Below are 13125 nucleotides of genomic sequence, written 5' to 3'. Positions count from 1 at the left end.
TTATTCACAGGGTTAACATTTTATATTTTCAGAGGTTTCAGAAGCATATAACCGTGGTTACGTAGGTAGAAATATTTTCTAAGTGTTTCTATGTAAATAAACATTCCAAATACCTTTACTGACTCACTGTGTCCAAGTTATATATTTCCTCTTACTTGATTCTAATGATTTTTTATCTTTCACAGGGAACCCATTGGAAAGAAGAAGCCAGGTAAGGAAGTTTTGTATTACATTTTGTATTAAGTTATTATTGTTTGTGGTATTAAGTTTATGTGGACAATATCATCTGGATGAGCACTGAAGTGATAAATAGATTAGGATAAACATTTCCTGCACCAGTATTTAAGAGTCCAGCCACAGAGGTCCTATTGCCTCTGGCAGAGAAAAACCCTTTGTGGTGTTGGAATCCATCTGACTACATTTCTCAATGGAGATTGGAGCGCCCTCTAGCTGTATTGTTGCATATAGTCTCCATTATTTTCACTCTAGATTGCTATATAAAGATTTAAGATTGTAGTAAGACTGTAAGTCAATCATATATTTAATTTATTTGAAGTTAGATACACACCATTACTTCTAAATAGTATTTTATTTAAGAGTTTTTCCTTTTCTTTTTTCATCTAACCAACCCATCTATGTTCCATCCATGTCAAGTTTCAATTTCAATTTCCTTAATTTTCCTCCTTCAGGGATTGTGGAGAGAGCGACTACTTTCCTAAAGAGAGGTAGTAACAGATTCATGATTGGCCATACTCTGTGTGTGACCCCTGGGTTGCTAGCCATCCGTTATGAGACCTTGGCTGTTGGGCCTTTTGCTGGGAAGTGGCTCTGAGGTGGGCCTTGGCAGTGTGGGGTAGAGCGGGGGAAGGGATAGCCTAGTATGTGATCCAGCCAACGCATCTGTCTCTATATCAAGCTAAAGCAAATACAACCTTGTTGGGAGTGTACAATTATGAATTTAGAGGATATTATGAGTGCATCACACTCACTGCATCCCCGGTTAGCTCTGGTTGTCATCGCATCAAGTGCACATTAGAGAGCAGGCCCTCTTGTTGTTCTAACCTACAGCATTGTGGTAGTCTAGGTGTTGGGGAGTCTTGGTGGCGGGTTGTCTCTGTGTCTGTGGCAGCCATGTGGTTGATTAGCATAACCCTCCTTCCTATCCTGTCCTCTCTCATAACATCTCCCTCTCAAACGCTCCGTCCCTCTGCTCTCTTACCACCATTTTCTCCTCCCTGTCTCTAAAACGATGCCTGCTTCCTCTATCTGCTCTCTGCGGTGTGGTGTGGCTGGAAGAGAGGTCAGATCTACATGTATGTGTGCTCTGTGTCCCTCCCTGCAGGAGACTCCACCTCAGCTGACCCTCTGCTCCTGGACCAGTATGTGGCCGTCACTGACTATGAGAAGCAGGAGAGCTCTGAGATCAGCCTGCACGTGGGACAGACGGTGGAGGTCATCGAGAAGAATGAGTCTGGTACGAGACCTGGCTCAGATGGCGACAGACTTTAGCTAAATGACTGAGGTTGTGTCCCAAATGACACTTGCCTATATAGTGTTGGCTCTATGGGCCCTGGTCAATAGTAGTCCACTATAAAGGGAATAGGGTGCCATTTGGGACAACCTGAGTCCTGGCGGCCTTAACGTGTTTTATAAAGCAACCACATTGTCTCAAACAGTTTTTTACCCCCAATTAACTGAAATTATGTTATCATACTTGAATGAAAGCCTGTGATACAGGTGCTTTAAATGTGTACCAAGACAACCGCTAAATAGAGCCAAATAGCAGTATAATGCTATCACGTTGTCCTCAGAAACTTCCAAACAGACAAGGTCAATCCAAGACCTAGAGAGAGCCTCTGCTGTGTGACGGACTCTTCTGTGTTTTTGTGTGTGTGTTTTGCTCTTTGTGTGCAGGTTGGTGGTTTGTTAGTTCAGACGAGGCCCAGGGCTGGGTCCCTGCCACCTGCCTGGAGGCCCAGGATGACCCTGACGACTTCTCCCTGCCCGGCGAGGAAGGTAACTCTCCATCTGTCGCACTCCCCTAGGCCACATTCAGAGTCAAAACATAGGCCTACTGTAACTACTGATCACATTGGCAGCCATAGGGAACAGCTCACAGTCAAAACTCAAGGTTTGCTGCCAAGTCATTATGAGGCAAAACAGTGTGTCCTCATTTATTAAGATGTAGGAGAAATGTGGAACTGTAATGAATTAGTCTAGGAAGCAGGATGTTGAGAAACTCTTGAAATCTCTACATTTCAGATTGTGTGTGGGAAAATGACCTCTGACTTTCTATCACCTTCACCTGTCTCTGCCCGTCTATGATGCTGCGTCCAAGTGGGAAGGTGGTAAATACCAGTTGTGAAGTTGGATGCATTCACGTGCTTTGAACTTGTTGAGAAACGCCGATTGGCTATTGGCCAACAAGCTGCGTCAACCATCAACAAAAAATACAGCTATAAAAAAAAGTGGTTGTCCCACTGGCTATCATAAGTTGAATGCACCAATTTGACCGTCTGCTAAATGACGTAAATGTAAATGTAAAATAGACGAGTTTCCCACTAGTAATTGCGAGTTGGAGGGGCATTCAAGTGAATTTTTCCCAATCGTATGTAGTAAATACCACCTTCCCACTTTGGTTATGAACGCAGCATTAGAACCAACCATAGAGATAGATAGAGGACTCTAGTGCCCAAATGCCCTTTTTAGCATGGTCAGTGCCATTGAGGACTTTCACCCTTTTGAAGAAGTCAACTGGGTGGGACTTCCTATGGGTTAAGGAAGGATCACATAATTCTATCTGGGTCATCAGGAGGGATCAGCCAATTAATTATGCTTGTGAGCAAACATTCCGTAACGGCAGGTGGCAGTTAATCGCCAACCTTGGCTTTATACCTGTTCAAACAACACACTCCAGGTGGCAGTATGCACCCTTTCAGTTTGTTTACCATCTCTTAGAAGTAGTAGAAGAAGAAAATGTACTACGTAAAAATGGGGATGCCAGTGCGCTCACAGAGGCCATAATGGGACAGATTCAATGAAGAGTCCTCTATCCTTTTCTATGGAACCAAGCAAACACAAACCAAAGTATTTACTTCCTCTTTACTTACTTCCTGCTGCCCACTGTGCTCTGCTGTCAGTGTCCCGGAGATATTGGTCACTGCCGAGCCATGTGGGCCGCCGGCGAACGTTAGGGGATCTGTTCAGCACAGGCTTTGGGCAAGGTGGAGCGCACGCCTCTCTTCTCCCTTTTCTCCATCTGTGTGTAGAATGTAATGTTTAGCATGTAAAACTAATGCATGACCAACCCAAGCCAAAGATTGAGGCAAGACATGCATGTGTGAAATGGATTGTAATGGATGCTACCTATATGTTTGTATGATTTGTTCTCTCGATGGCATGCAGTGGCGAAAAACTCACTTTTTTTCTCACTTTTACTGTTATTTCAGTGAAATATGACATATTTTAGGTTGTTTGTTCTTTCTAAATATAATATTTTTGTAACAATCACTTTAATTCAGTAGACCTAAAATGGACCTGTTATGGATTAGTTATAAAAACATAATCTATTACAAGTAGGTGCTAGCGACGGGCATTTCCATCGAAAAGGACCCATGAGCACCAACATGTGAAGTTCAAATTGGGTGTGAAATGAAAGCTAAGAGTCCGTATTTATGGGAAACGAAGGCATAGATACAGTTGAACCATTTTCCATCTTAAAAAGTAGGTATAAGTCAAGGCTTTGATTTCTGAATAAACAGATGGAAAAGGAATCTTAGAAAACATCTACCAGAAAAAGTCTTAAAAATGTATCAGCAATACACAATGATGTTGAAAAAGACCCCTGCCAACTAATATCAACACTCTTATATTTAGCTTTGGAGAAATTGTTTACCTTCTGTAAGTTTAAGAAATATTGCCTAGTGCCTTGTAATTCTGTTACCAAAAACCCACATACACTACATTACCAAAAATATGTGGACACCTGCTCATCGAACATCTCATTCCAAAATCATGGGCATTAATATGGAGTTGGTCCCCCCTTTGCTGCTATGTTGGGCAATTAGGCCTGGCTCGTAGTCGGCGTTACAATTCATCCCAAAGTTGTTCGATGGGGTTGAGGTCAGGGCTCTGTGCAGGCCAGTCAAGTTCTTCCACACCGATCTCGACAAACCATTTATGTATGGACCTCGCTTTGTGCACGTGTGCATTGTCATGCTGAAACAGGAAAGGGCCTTCCCCAAACTGTTGCCACGAAGTTGGAAGCACATAATTGTCTAGAATGTGATTGTATGCTGTAGCGTTAAGATTTCCCTTCACTGGAACTAAGGGGCCTAGCCCGAACCATGAAAAACAGCCCCAGACAATTATTCCTCCTCCACCAAACTTTACAGTTGGCACTATGCATTTGGGCAGGTAGCGTTCTCCTGGCATCCGCCAAACCCAGATTTGTCCGTCGGACTGCCAGATGGTGAAGCGTGATTCATCATTTCCACTGCGCAGAGTCCAATGGCGATGAGCTTTACATCACTCCAGCCGTCCCTTGGCATTGCGCATGGTGATCTGATGCTTGTGTGCTGCTGCTCGGCCATGGAAACCGATTTCATGAAGCTCCTGACAAACAATTATTGTGCTGACGTTGCTTCCAGAGGCAGTTTCGAACTCGGTAATGAATGTTGCAACCGAGTACAGACGATTTTTACGCGGTACGCGCTTCAGCACTCGGCGGTCCCATTCTGTGAGCTTGTGTGGCCTACCACTTCGCAGCTGAGCCGTTGTTGCTCCTAGACGTTTCCACTTCACAATAACAGCACTTACAGTTGACCGTGGCAGCTCTAGCAGGGCAGAAATTTGACGAACTGACTTGTTGGAAAGGTGGCAATCTATGACATTGAAAGTCACTGAACTCTTCAGTAAGGACATTCTACTCCCAATGTTTGTCTATGGAGATTGCATGGCTGTGTGCTAAATTGTATACACCTGTCAGCAACGGGTGTGGCTGAAATAGCCAAATCCACTCATTTGAAGGGGTGTCGACATACTTTTGTATATATAGTGTATCTTTAAGATATTTTCTCATTCCTCTCCCTCGTGAGGAGGGAGCATAATGAAAGTTCACAGAAGTAACAAGTATTGGTAGACCTAGCAATTAGTTATAGTGATTTTACTGATGTACATTTTGTTTATGAATTATGAAGTGATTATAACTTGTAATTCCGTTACCAAGTTGTTAGCGGAATTACAAAAAAATCTGTAACGGAATTACTGCAACTGAATTGGCTACAATGGGAAATCATAATAGTCACAAACCACAGTTGGGTCACCTGTTATTGTCCTCCCTTCCACTGTCATACTGTAATGTTAAGCTCATAACTGTTTTTTTTGTCTTTCCGTTGTTTGGTGGTCAAACCAAGAGTGTTAAAACTGGAGTTGGGACTAATAACAAATAACAACAAATAAAAACAAGATAACTAATAATGTAAGCATACTGTGTCCATAATAAGTATATATGATGTATGTTGGGAGCTTTTGGGAAAGAGCACAGTTAGAAAGATATGGCATATAGAAGCAAACCGGATGGACATCATGAAAATGATCGGAGAGATTGAGAGTAGAAGAAGTTCAGGAGCAAAAACAAATAAAATAGAATTATTGTAAAATTGACTGTGTCCATAAAATGTAGATAGTAAGTATAAGCTGGAAGTAGAGGCCTAAGCATTGTTGTTCACTAATTTACCCCAAGTAGGGAAAGGATGGCGGGGTTGAAAAGTAATAAAGGGGAGTATATATATATATAAAACATGGGGGATTAGAAATGATGCAGACAATTACATTGATGGAAGTTACAATCTATCTGCAATATTAAGCTGATCTAGCCCCCCCCCCCAAAATAAAAATAAATAAAAATAAAAGAGTGTTAAAACTGCCTGAGTCTGGAATACCCCTCCCTCTCTCCAATTAATATCACCTCTTTCCATTTACTGTAACCAGCTTCCTCACCCACTGAGCGCCTACCGACACTGGACGTCCATGGACGTTGAAAAGTAGTTGAAATTTGGTCAGTCTACCCTGGCCTTGATGTTAACGTCCACAGACGGACCGGACTGGACCAAATCTGAACCTATCATAGACACGTTTTACAAGTTTGGATAGCACAGTGCAGGACAGTACTGAGTACTGAGTACAGTACTGTACAGTGAATATAGCACAGTAGAGTACAATACAATACAGTAGTACAGTAAAGAAAAATAGCGTATTGTACAGTACAGTATATTGTACTGTACTCTACTGTACTGAACTATACACTACTTTACTGTACTGCACTTTACTCTGCTCTGCTGTATTGTATTGCACTGTACTGTACTCTACTGTGCTGTGATGTCCAAACTTGTGAAACATGAGGAGAATGACATTCATATCCATAATTATGCATTTCTGTGTAGTACAGATCAGGGACCCATGATGTAATTCTGTTACTGTAATTCCGTTACCAGGTGTAAATCCACTTCACTTACTGTAGTTCAAAAACCCAAATATATTTTTTTGCAAACTCAAGGTGCCATGTCATAGCTGACACCCTATTCTTTCTGCAGACATCTTTGAATCGTAATTTGGAGAAGATATTTAAGAAAACGTGTTCGCATAAAAACCTGAGGGAGATTTTACCGTAATCTGTTACCAAAGTTTGCATCTGCACATTTCTTCTACTGAATTAGTTTTTTTTTTAATTTGAGTGTTCATTTTCAGAAGTTGCTTTCATTTCAGTGCATCTAATTTGTAAACATTTAAACTGTATTACATTATTCCTTTTTAAATTCCACCAAAAATGAACACCCATCAAAATAAAGTTATCTTTGTTGTGATGTCAAGACGATGCATTAAATCCCTGACGAAGCTTTAGCGTTCTTATAAATGCATTGGAAAGACAATGTATTCCATTGAGCCAATTTCAGCTATTACCGGGGTGTGTTTGACAGGTCATTACAAACATTTCCGCTGTCGTAATATTAACGGGAAAAAACGACAGGCACAAGCAAGAGTATGAAAGAGTCGCATGAGTAAAATGAAAGCAATTAATCCAGCAAGATTTAAGTGACAAGTGGATTTTGCACCCCTCGAACACAGGAAATAGACAGATCCTCAGGTAGGCAGGGCATGTGCATTGCTACATAATGTGCTGTCCCTGCCAAGTTGTTCACTCCATCTGCTTGATTGACGTTCTTTTAATAGTAAGTATGCAAGATGAAAAATACATCACCTAATGTCATGTATTCTTTGCCATTTCCAGAGGAGAAGTACACAGTGATTTACCCGTACGCAGCGCGAGACCAAGACGAGATCGACCTGGAAAGTGGCATGACGGTGGAGGTCATCCAGAAGAACCTTGAGGGCTGGTGGAAGATCAGGTAAAACACAATACCCCAGAAGTGTGTCTGTACACAGTGAATGCATGTAGGCTCTGTGTGCATGTGAATTTGATTGAGTGTATGAATGCGTGGGTCAGAGTTGGTTGCTTGTTTGTACTAAATAAGTCCTTTGTTATTGTTGTTGGTGTTTTTTTCTCTAATGAAGCTGTGAACGTAACCTCTCTGCTGGCATCTACAGGTACCAGGGACAGGAGGGCTGGGCCCCGGCGTCCTACTTGAAGAAGGCCGACATCCTGAGCCAGAAGCTGGCGGCAGGGGCAGCGGGCCATGCCAGCACTAACGACCTGGACGGATTCTCCAAGCAGCAGAGTCAACAGAACCAAGCCAAGCAGCACAGTGAGTGGGAACTAGGAAATGTAAACAACTGTAACTAGTTTAACAACTAACTAACAACTGTAACTCTCTACTTAAAGCCTGCAGGTAGGCATTATTAAAATACATTATAAAGCCTATAAGATATAATAAAGCATTATACATGCAGGCTTAAGTAAAGTGTTACCAAGACTTCCCATCTGTATGAGGGATGCTTCCTCAGTTTATCCTTCCTCAGAGTGGTTTCTCTGCGAGGCTCTCTAAATCAATGCCTGAGTAATGTAAAACATCCCCCTTTTATTCCTACAGTGTGTAAGTAATTGAGGAGCTGAATGCTTTCCACAACTACACTTCCATTAGTGAGGATGCATTACACATTGAGTTAGAGCCGAAGGCCCCAGACTCCGGAGTTAATTAGTCTGCATCGAACACAGTGCTCTCTCTCTCCTTCTTTCTCTCTCTCGCTCTCTTTCTATGGACTCGCTCGCTCTCTGGTCTCTCTCTCTCCCTGGTCTCTGGCTCTCTGTCCACTGGGCACAAACTGGTTGAACCAATGTTGTTTCAATGTAATTTGTCAACGTATTGTGACGTGGAATCTACATTGGATTTGCAAAAAGTAATGAACTGTTTTTCTGAGGGTGACATTTTAAGCACAGGATTATGTCATCATGGTAACCATTTTTCAACATAGACAAACCTTGTATAAAATATGTTAAATGTTTTCCTTTGATTTTCAACATTATATCCACTATAATAAAAAAACAATAGGCTGGGCGGCACCTCCTACTGGAGCGTTAATCTATCTACAGCTGTTCCTTTGGTCTCTCATCCAGGATTTTAACAAAGCCCAGCCCTGCTTAGATTTGTTATTTGTCACTGACTACTTCCAATGTGCTATCGTGAGAATGATTGAGAGATCTCCACTTAATAACTAAATAGATTCAGTGTTGCTATCAAAGTCCTTCCAAAGGGTAGGTTTAACAGAGCAAATTAAATGTAACAAGTGTAGTCATATATCATCAATTATGCTATTTAAGTCTATATAGCATTTGCGAAGTCATCAACAGCTTTTGTTTCAATTCAACCCAGGGTTCAACTGAAAATATACAATACATATATAGTGCATTCAGAAACTATTCACACCCCTTGACTTTTTCCACATTTTGTTGTGTTAGAGCCTGAATTTAAAATGGATTAAATAGAGATTTTGTGACACTGGCCTACACACAATACCCCATAATATCGAAGTGGAATTATGTTTTTTGAAATGTTTACAAATTAATAAAAAAGGCAAAGCTGAAATGTCTTAAGTGAATAAGTATCCTTTGTAATGGCAAGCCTAAATAAAGTTCAGGAGTAAAACTTTGCTTAAGAAATCACATAATAAGTTACATGGACTCACTGTGTGCAATAATAGTGTTTAATGACTACTTCATCTCTGTACCTCACACATACAATTATCTGTAAGGTACCTCAGTCACAGTGAATTTCAAACACAGATTCAACTACAAAGACCATGGAGGTTTTCCAATGCCTCGCAAAGAAGGGCACCTCTGTTGGTAGAAAAAAAAGCAGACATAGAGTATCCCCTTGAGCATGGTGAAGTTGTTATTAATTACACTTTGGTGGTGTATCAATACACCCAGTCACTACAAAGATACAGGCGTCCTTCCTAACTCAGTTGCCGGAGAGGAAGGAAACCGCTCAGGGATTTCACCATGCCAACAATTAAAATGTATGTCCTGAATATAAAGTTTTATGTTTGGGGCAAATCCAAAACAACACAACACTGAGTACCACTCTTTTCAAGCATGGTGGTGGCTGCATCATGTTATGGGTATGCTTGTCATCGTCAAGAACTAGGGAAAGAAACGGAATAGAGCTAAGCACAGGCAAAATCCTAGAGGAAAACATGGTTAAGTCTGCTTTCTAACAGACATCGGGAGAAAAATTCACCTTTCAGCAGGACAATAACCTAAAACACAAAGCCATATATACACTGGAGTTGCTTACCAAGACTAAATTGAATGTTCCTGAGTGGCCTAATTACAGTTTTGACTTACAGTAAATCGGCTTGAAAATCTATGGCAAGAAAATTGCTGTCTAGCAATGATCAACAAATAACTTGACAGAGCTTGAAGATTTTTTTAAATAATAATGCAAGTATTGTACAATCCAGGTTTGCAAAGCTCTTAGAGACTTACCCAGAAAGACTCACAGCTGTAATCGTTGCCAAATGTGATTCTAACATGTATTGACACTGAATACTTATGTAAATTAGATATTTCTGTATTTCATTTTCAATAAATTTGCAAACATTTCTAGACTTGTCCCGTAGCCAGTCCTGTGTTGTCTTGGCTGTGTGCTTAGGATCGTCGTCCTGTTGGAAGGTGAACCTTCGCCACAGTCTGAGGTCCTGAGCGCTCTGGAGTAGGTTTTCATCAAGGATCTCTCTATACTTTGCTCCCTTCATCTTTCTCTCGATCCTGACTAGTCTCCTAGTCCCTGCCGCAGAAAAACATCCCCACATCATGATGCTGCCACCACCATGCTTCACCATAGGTATGGTGCCAGGTTTCCTCCAGATGTGATTCTTGGCATTCAGGCCAAATAGTTCAATCTTGGTTTCATCAGACCAGAGAATCTTGTTTCTCATGGTCTGAGAGTCCTTTAGGTGCCTTTTGGCAAACTCCAAGCGGGCTGTCGTGCCTTTTACTGAGGAGTGGCTTCTGTCTGGCCACTCTACCATAAAGGCCTGATTTGTGGAGTGCTGCAGAGATGGTTGTCCTTCTTTAAGGTTCTCCCATCTCCACAGAGGAACTCTGGAGCTCTGTCAGAGTGACCATCGGGTTCTTGTTCACCTCCCTGACCAAGGCCCTTCTCCCTCGATTGCTCAGTTTGGCCGGGCGGCCAGTTCTAGGAAGCGTCTTGGTGGTTGCAAACTTCTTCCATTTAAGAATGATGGAGGCTACTCTGTTCTTGGGGACCATCAATGCTGCATAAATGTTTTGGTACCCTTCCCCAGATCTGTGCCTCGACACAATCCTGTCTTCGGAGCTCTACAGACAATTCCTTCGATCTCATGGCTTGGTTTTTGCTCTGACATATACTGTCAACCATGGGACCTTATACAGACAGGTGTGTGCCTTTCCAAATCGTGTCCAATCAAATGAATTTACCACAGGTGGACTCCAATCAAGTTGTAGAAACATCTCAAGGATGATCAATGGAAACAGGATACACCTGAGCTCAATTTCGATTCTCATAGCAAATGGTCTGAATACTTATGTAGATAAGGTATTTCTGTTTTTTATTTTTTATAAATTTGCAAAAATTTGTAATTCTGGGGTATTGTGTTTAGATTGATAAGGATTTTCTATTTATTCAATCCATTTTAGAATAAGGCTGTAACGTAACAAAATTTGGAAAAAGGGAAGGGGTCTGAATGCTTTCCGACTGCACTGTATTTATACTGAACAAAAATATAAATACAACATGTAAATGTTGGTCCCATGTTTTATGAGCTGAAATAAAATATCCCAGAAATGTTCCATACACACAAAAAGCTTATTTATCAAAAAATGTCGTGCATCCCTGTTAGTGAGCATTTCTCCTTTGCCAAGATAATCCATCCACCAGACAGGTGTGGCATATCAAGAAGCTGATTAAACAGCATGATCATTACACAGGTGCACCTTGTGCTAGGGACAATAAAAGGCCACCCTAAAATGTGCTATTGTCACACAACACAATGCGACAGATGTCTCAAGTTTTGAGGGAGCATGCAATTGGCATGCTGACTGCAGGAATGTCTACCAGAGCTGTTGCCAGACAATTTAATGTTCATTTCTCTACCATAAGCCACCTCCAATGTCGTTCTAGAGAATTTGGCAGTACACCCAACCGGCCTCACAACCGCTGACCACGTGTATGGCATCGTGTGGGCGACCGGTTTGCTGATGTCAACGTTATGAACAGAGTGCCCCATGGTGGCGGTGGGGTTATGGTAGGGGCAGGCATAAACTATGGACAACGAACACAATTGCATTTTATCAATGGCAATTTGAATGCACAGAGATACCGTGACAAGATCCTAAGGCCCATTGTCGTGCCATTCATCCGCCGCCATCACCTCATGTTTCAGCATGGTAATGCACGTCCCCATGTCGCAAGGATCTGTACACAGTTCCAGGAAGCTGAAAATATCCCTGTTCTTCCATGGCCTGCATACTCACCAGACGTGTCATCCTTTGAGCATGTTTGGGATTCTCTAGATCAACGTGTATGACAGTGTGTTCCAGTTCCCGACAATATTCAGCTACTTCGTACAGCCATTGAAGACGAGTGGGACAACATTCCACAGCCTGATCAACTCTATGCGAAGGTGATGTGTCGCTCTGCATGAGGCAAATGGTGGTCATACCATATAGTGACTGGTTTTCTGATCCACACCCCTACCTTTTTTTAAAGGTATCTGTGACCAAGAGATGCATTTATGTATTTCCAGTCATGTGAAATCCATAGATTAGGGCCTAATGAATTTATTTAAATTGACTTATTTCCTTATATGAACTTTAACTCAGTAAAATCTTTGAACATTTTGCATGTTGCATTTATATTTGTGTTCAGTATAGAATTCAGGCTGTAACACAACAAAATGTGGACTAAGTCAAGGGGTATGAATACTTTAAGGCACTGTAGGTCTAGGGTTTCAAGCTTTGGTTGAATTCAAATTTAATCTACAAGTTAATAATTAATATGTTGGATTCACATCATCTTAACCAAAAGTCAAAGTTAAAGAAAAGGACTAAATCAAATCAAACTTAATTTAAGTGCATTTAAAGTTTGATTTGACTTGATTTAGTCCTATTCTTTAACTTTTATTTTTGGTTGAGTTAGAGACGTTAATCCAACATATCAATTATTAATTTGTAGACAACCTGGATATTGAATTGTTTACGCAACCAAATATCAACATTTGAAGGAGATGTATCTTCTGCTTGGATAGTTCCATCTGTGCCACTGACTTAGTCTGGCTTTAATTCCAGTTTGCCTACAAATTAATAATTGATATGTTGGATTCACATCTCCATCTCAACCAAATATCAAAGTTTAAGAATAGGACTAAATCAAATCAAATAAAGTTTGACTATCTCTGAAAACGTAATAACACATTTAGATGCGAACAACCCCCCCCCCCCCCCCCAAAAAAAACAATCTGATATCGTTTTTCCATTGGATTTTTATTGTGCTTTACATCTCCTTTAAATGTTGATATTTGGTTGTGTTGTCAACCAAACACAATTCAATATTACTTTGTAATACAGTTAATAGCCTAAAGTTAAGGCTCTTACAAACTAATGTACCAGTATGTATTCAACTTTAA

At 41.0% G+C, this 13125-nt stretch overlaps 1 protein-coding gene across 1 annotated transcript in view; it reads left to right on the top strand.

Moving 5' to 3' along the window:
- The window catches only part of LOC311136525 (SH3 and PX domain-containing protein 2B-like), a 118216-nt gene that overhangs the window by 95423 nt on the left and 9668 nt on the right, over positions 1–13125 (top strand). Inside the window, exons 6-10 of the mRNA XM_084170687.1 lie at positions 186–211; positions 1343–1474; positions 1915–2016; positions 7289–7406; positions 7606–7763. Of these exons, the coding sequence (XP_084026813.1) occupies positions 186–211; positions 1343–1474; positions 1915–2016; positions 7289–7406; positions 7606–7763 (536 nt within the window). The remainder of the gene's footprint in view (positions 1–185; positions 212–1342; positions 1475–1914; positions 2017–7288; positions 7407–7605; positions 7764–13125) is intronic.

The sequence above is a fragment of the Coregonus lavaretus genome (assembly GCF_964263955.1).
Source record: "Coregonus lavaretus genome assembly, chromosome: 10".
In the NCBI taxonomy this organism is placed as follows: domain Eukaryota; kingdom Metazoa; phylum Chordata; class Actinopteri; order Salmoniformes; family Salmonidae; genus Coregonus; species Coregonus lavaretus.
The sequence above is the reverse complement of the archived record's forward strand: the minus strand, read 5'-3'. Positions and strand labels throughout refer to the sequence as shown.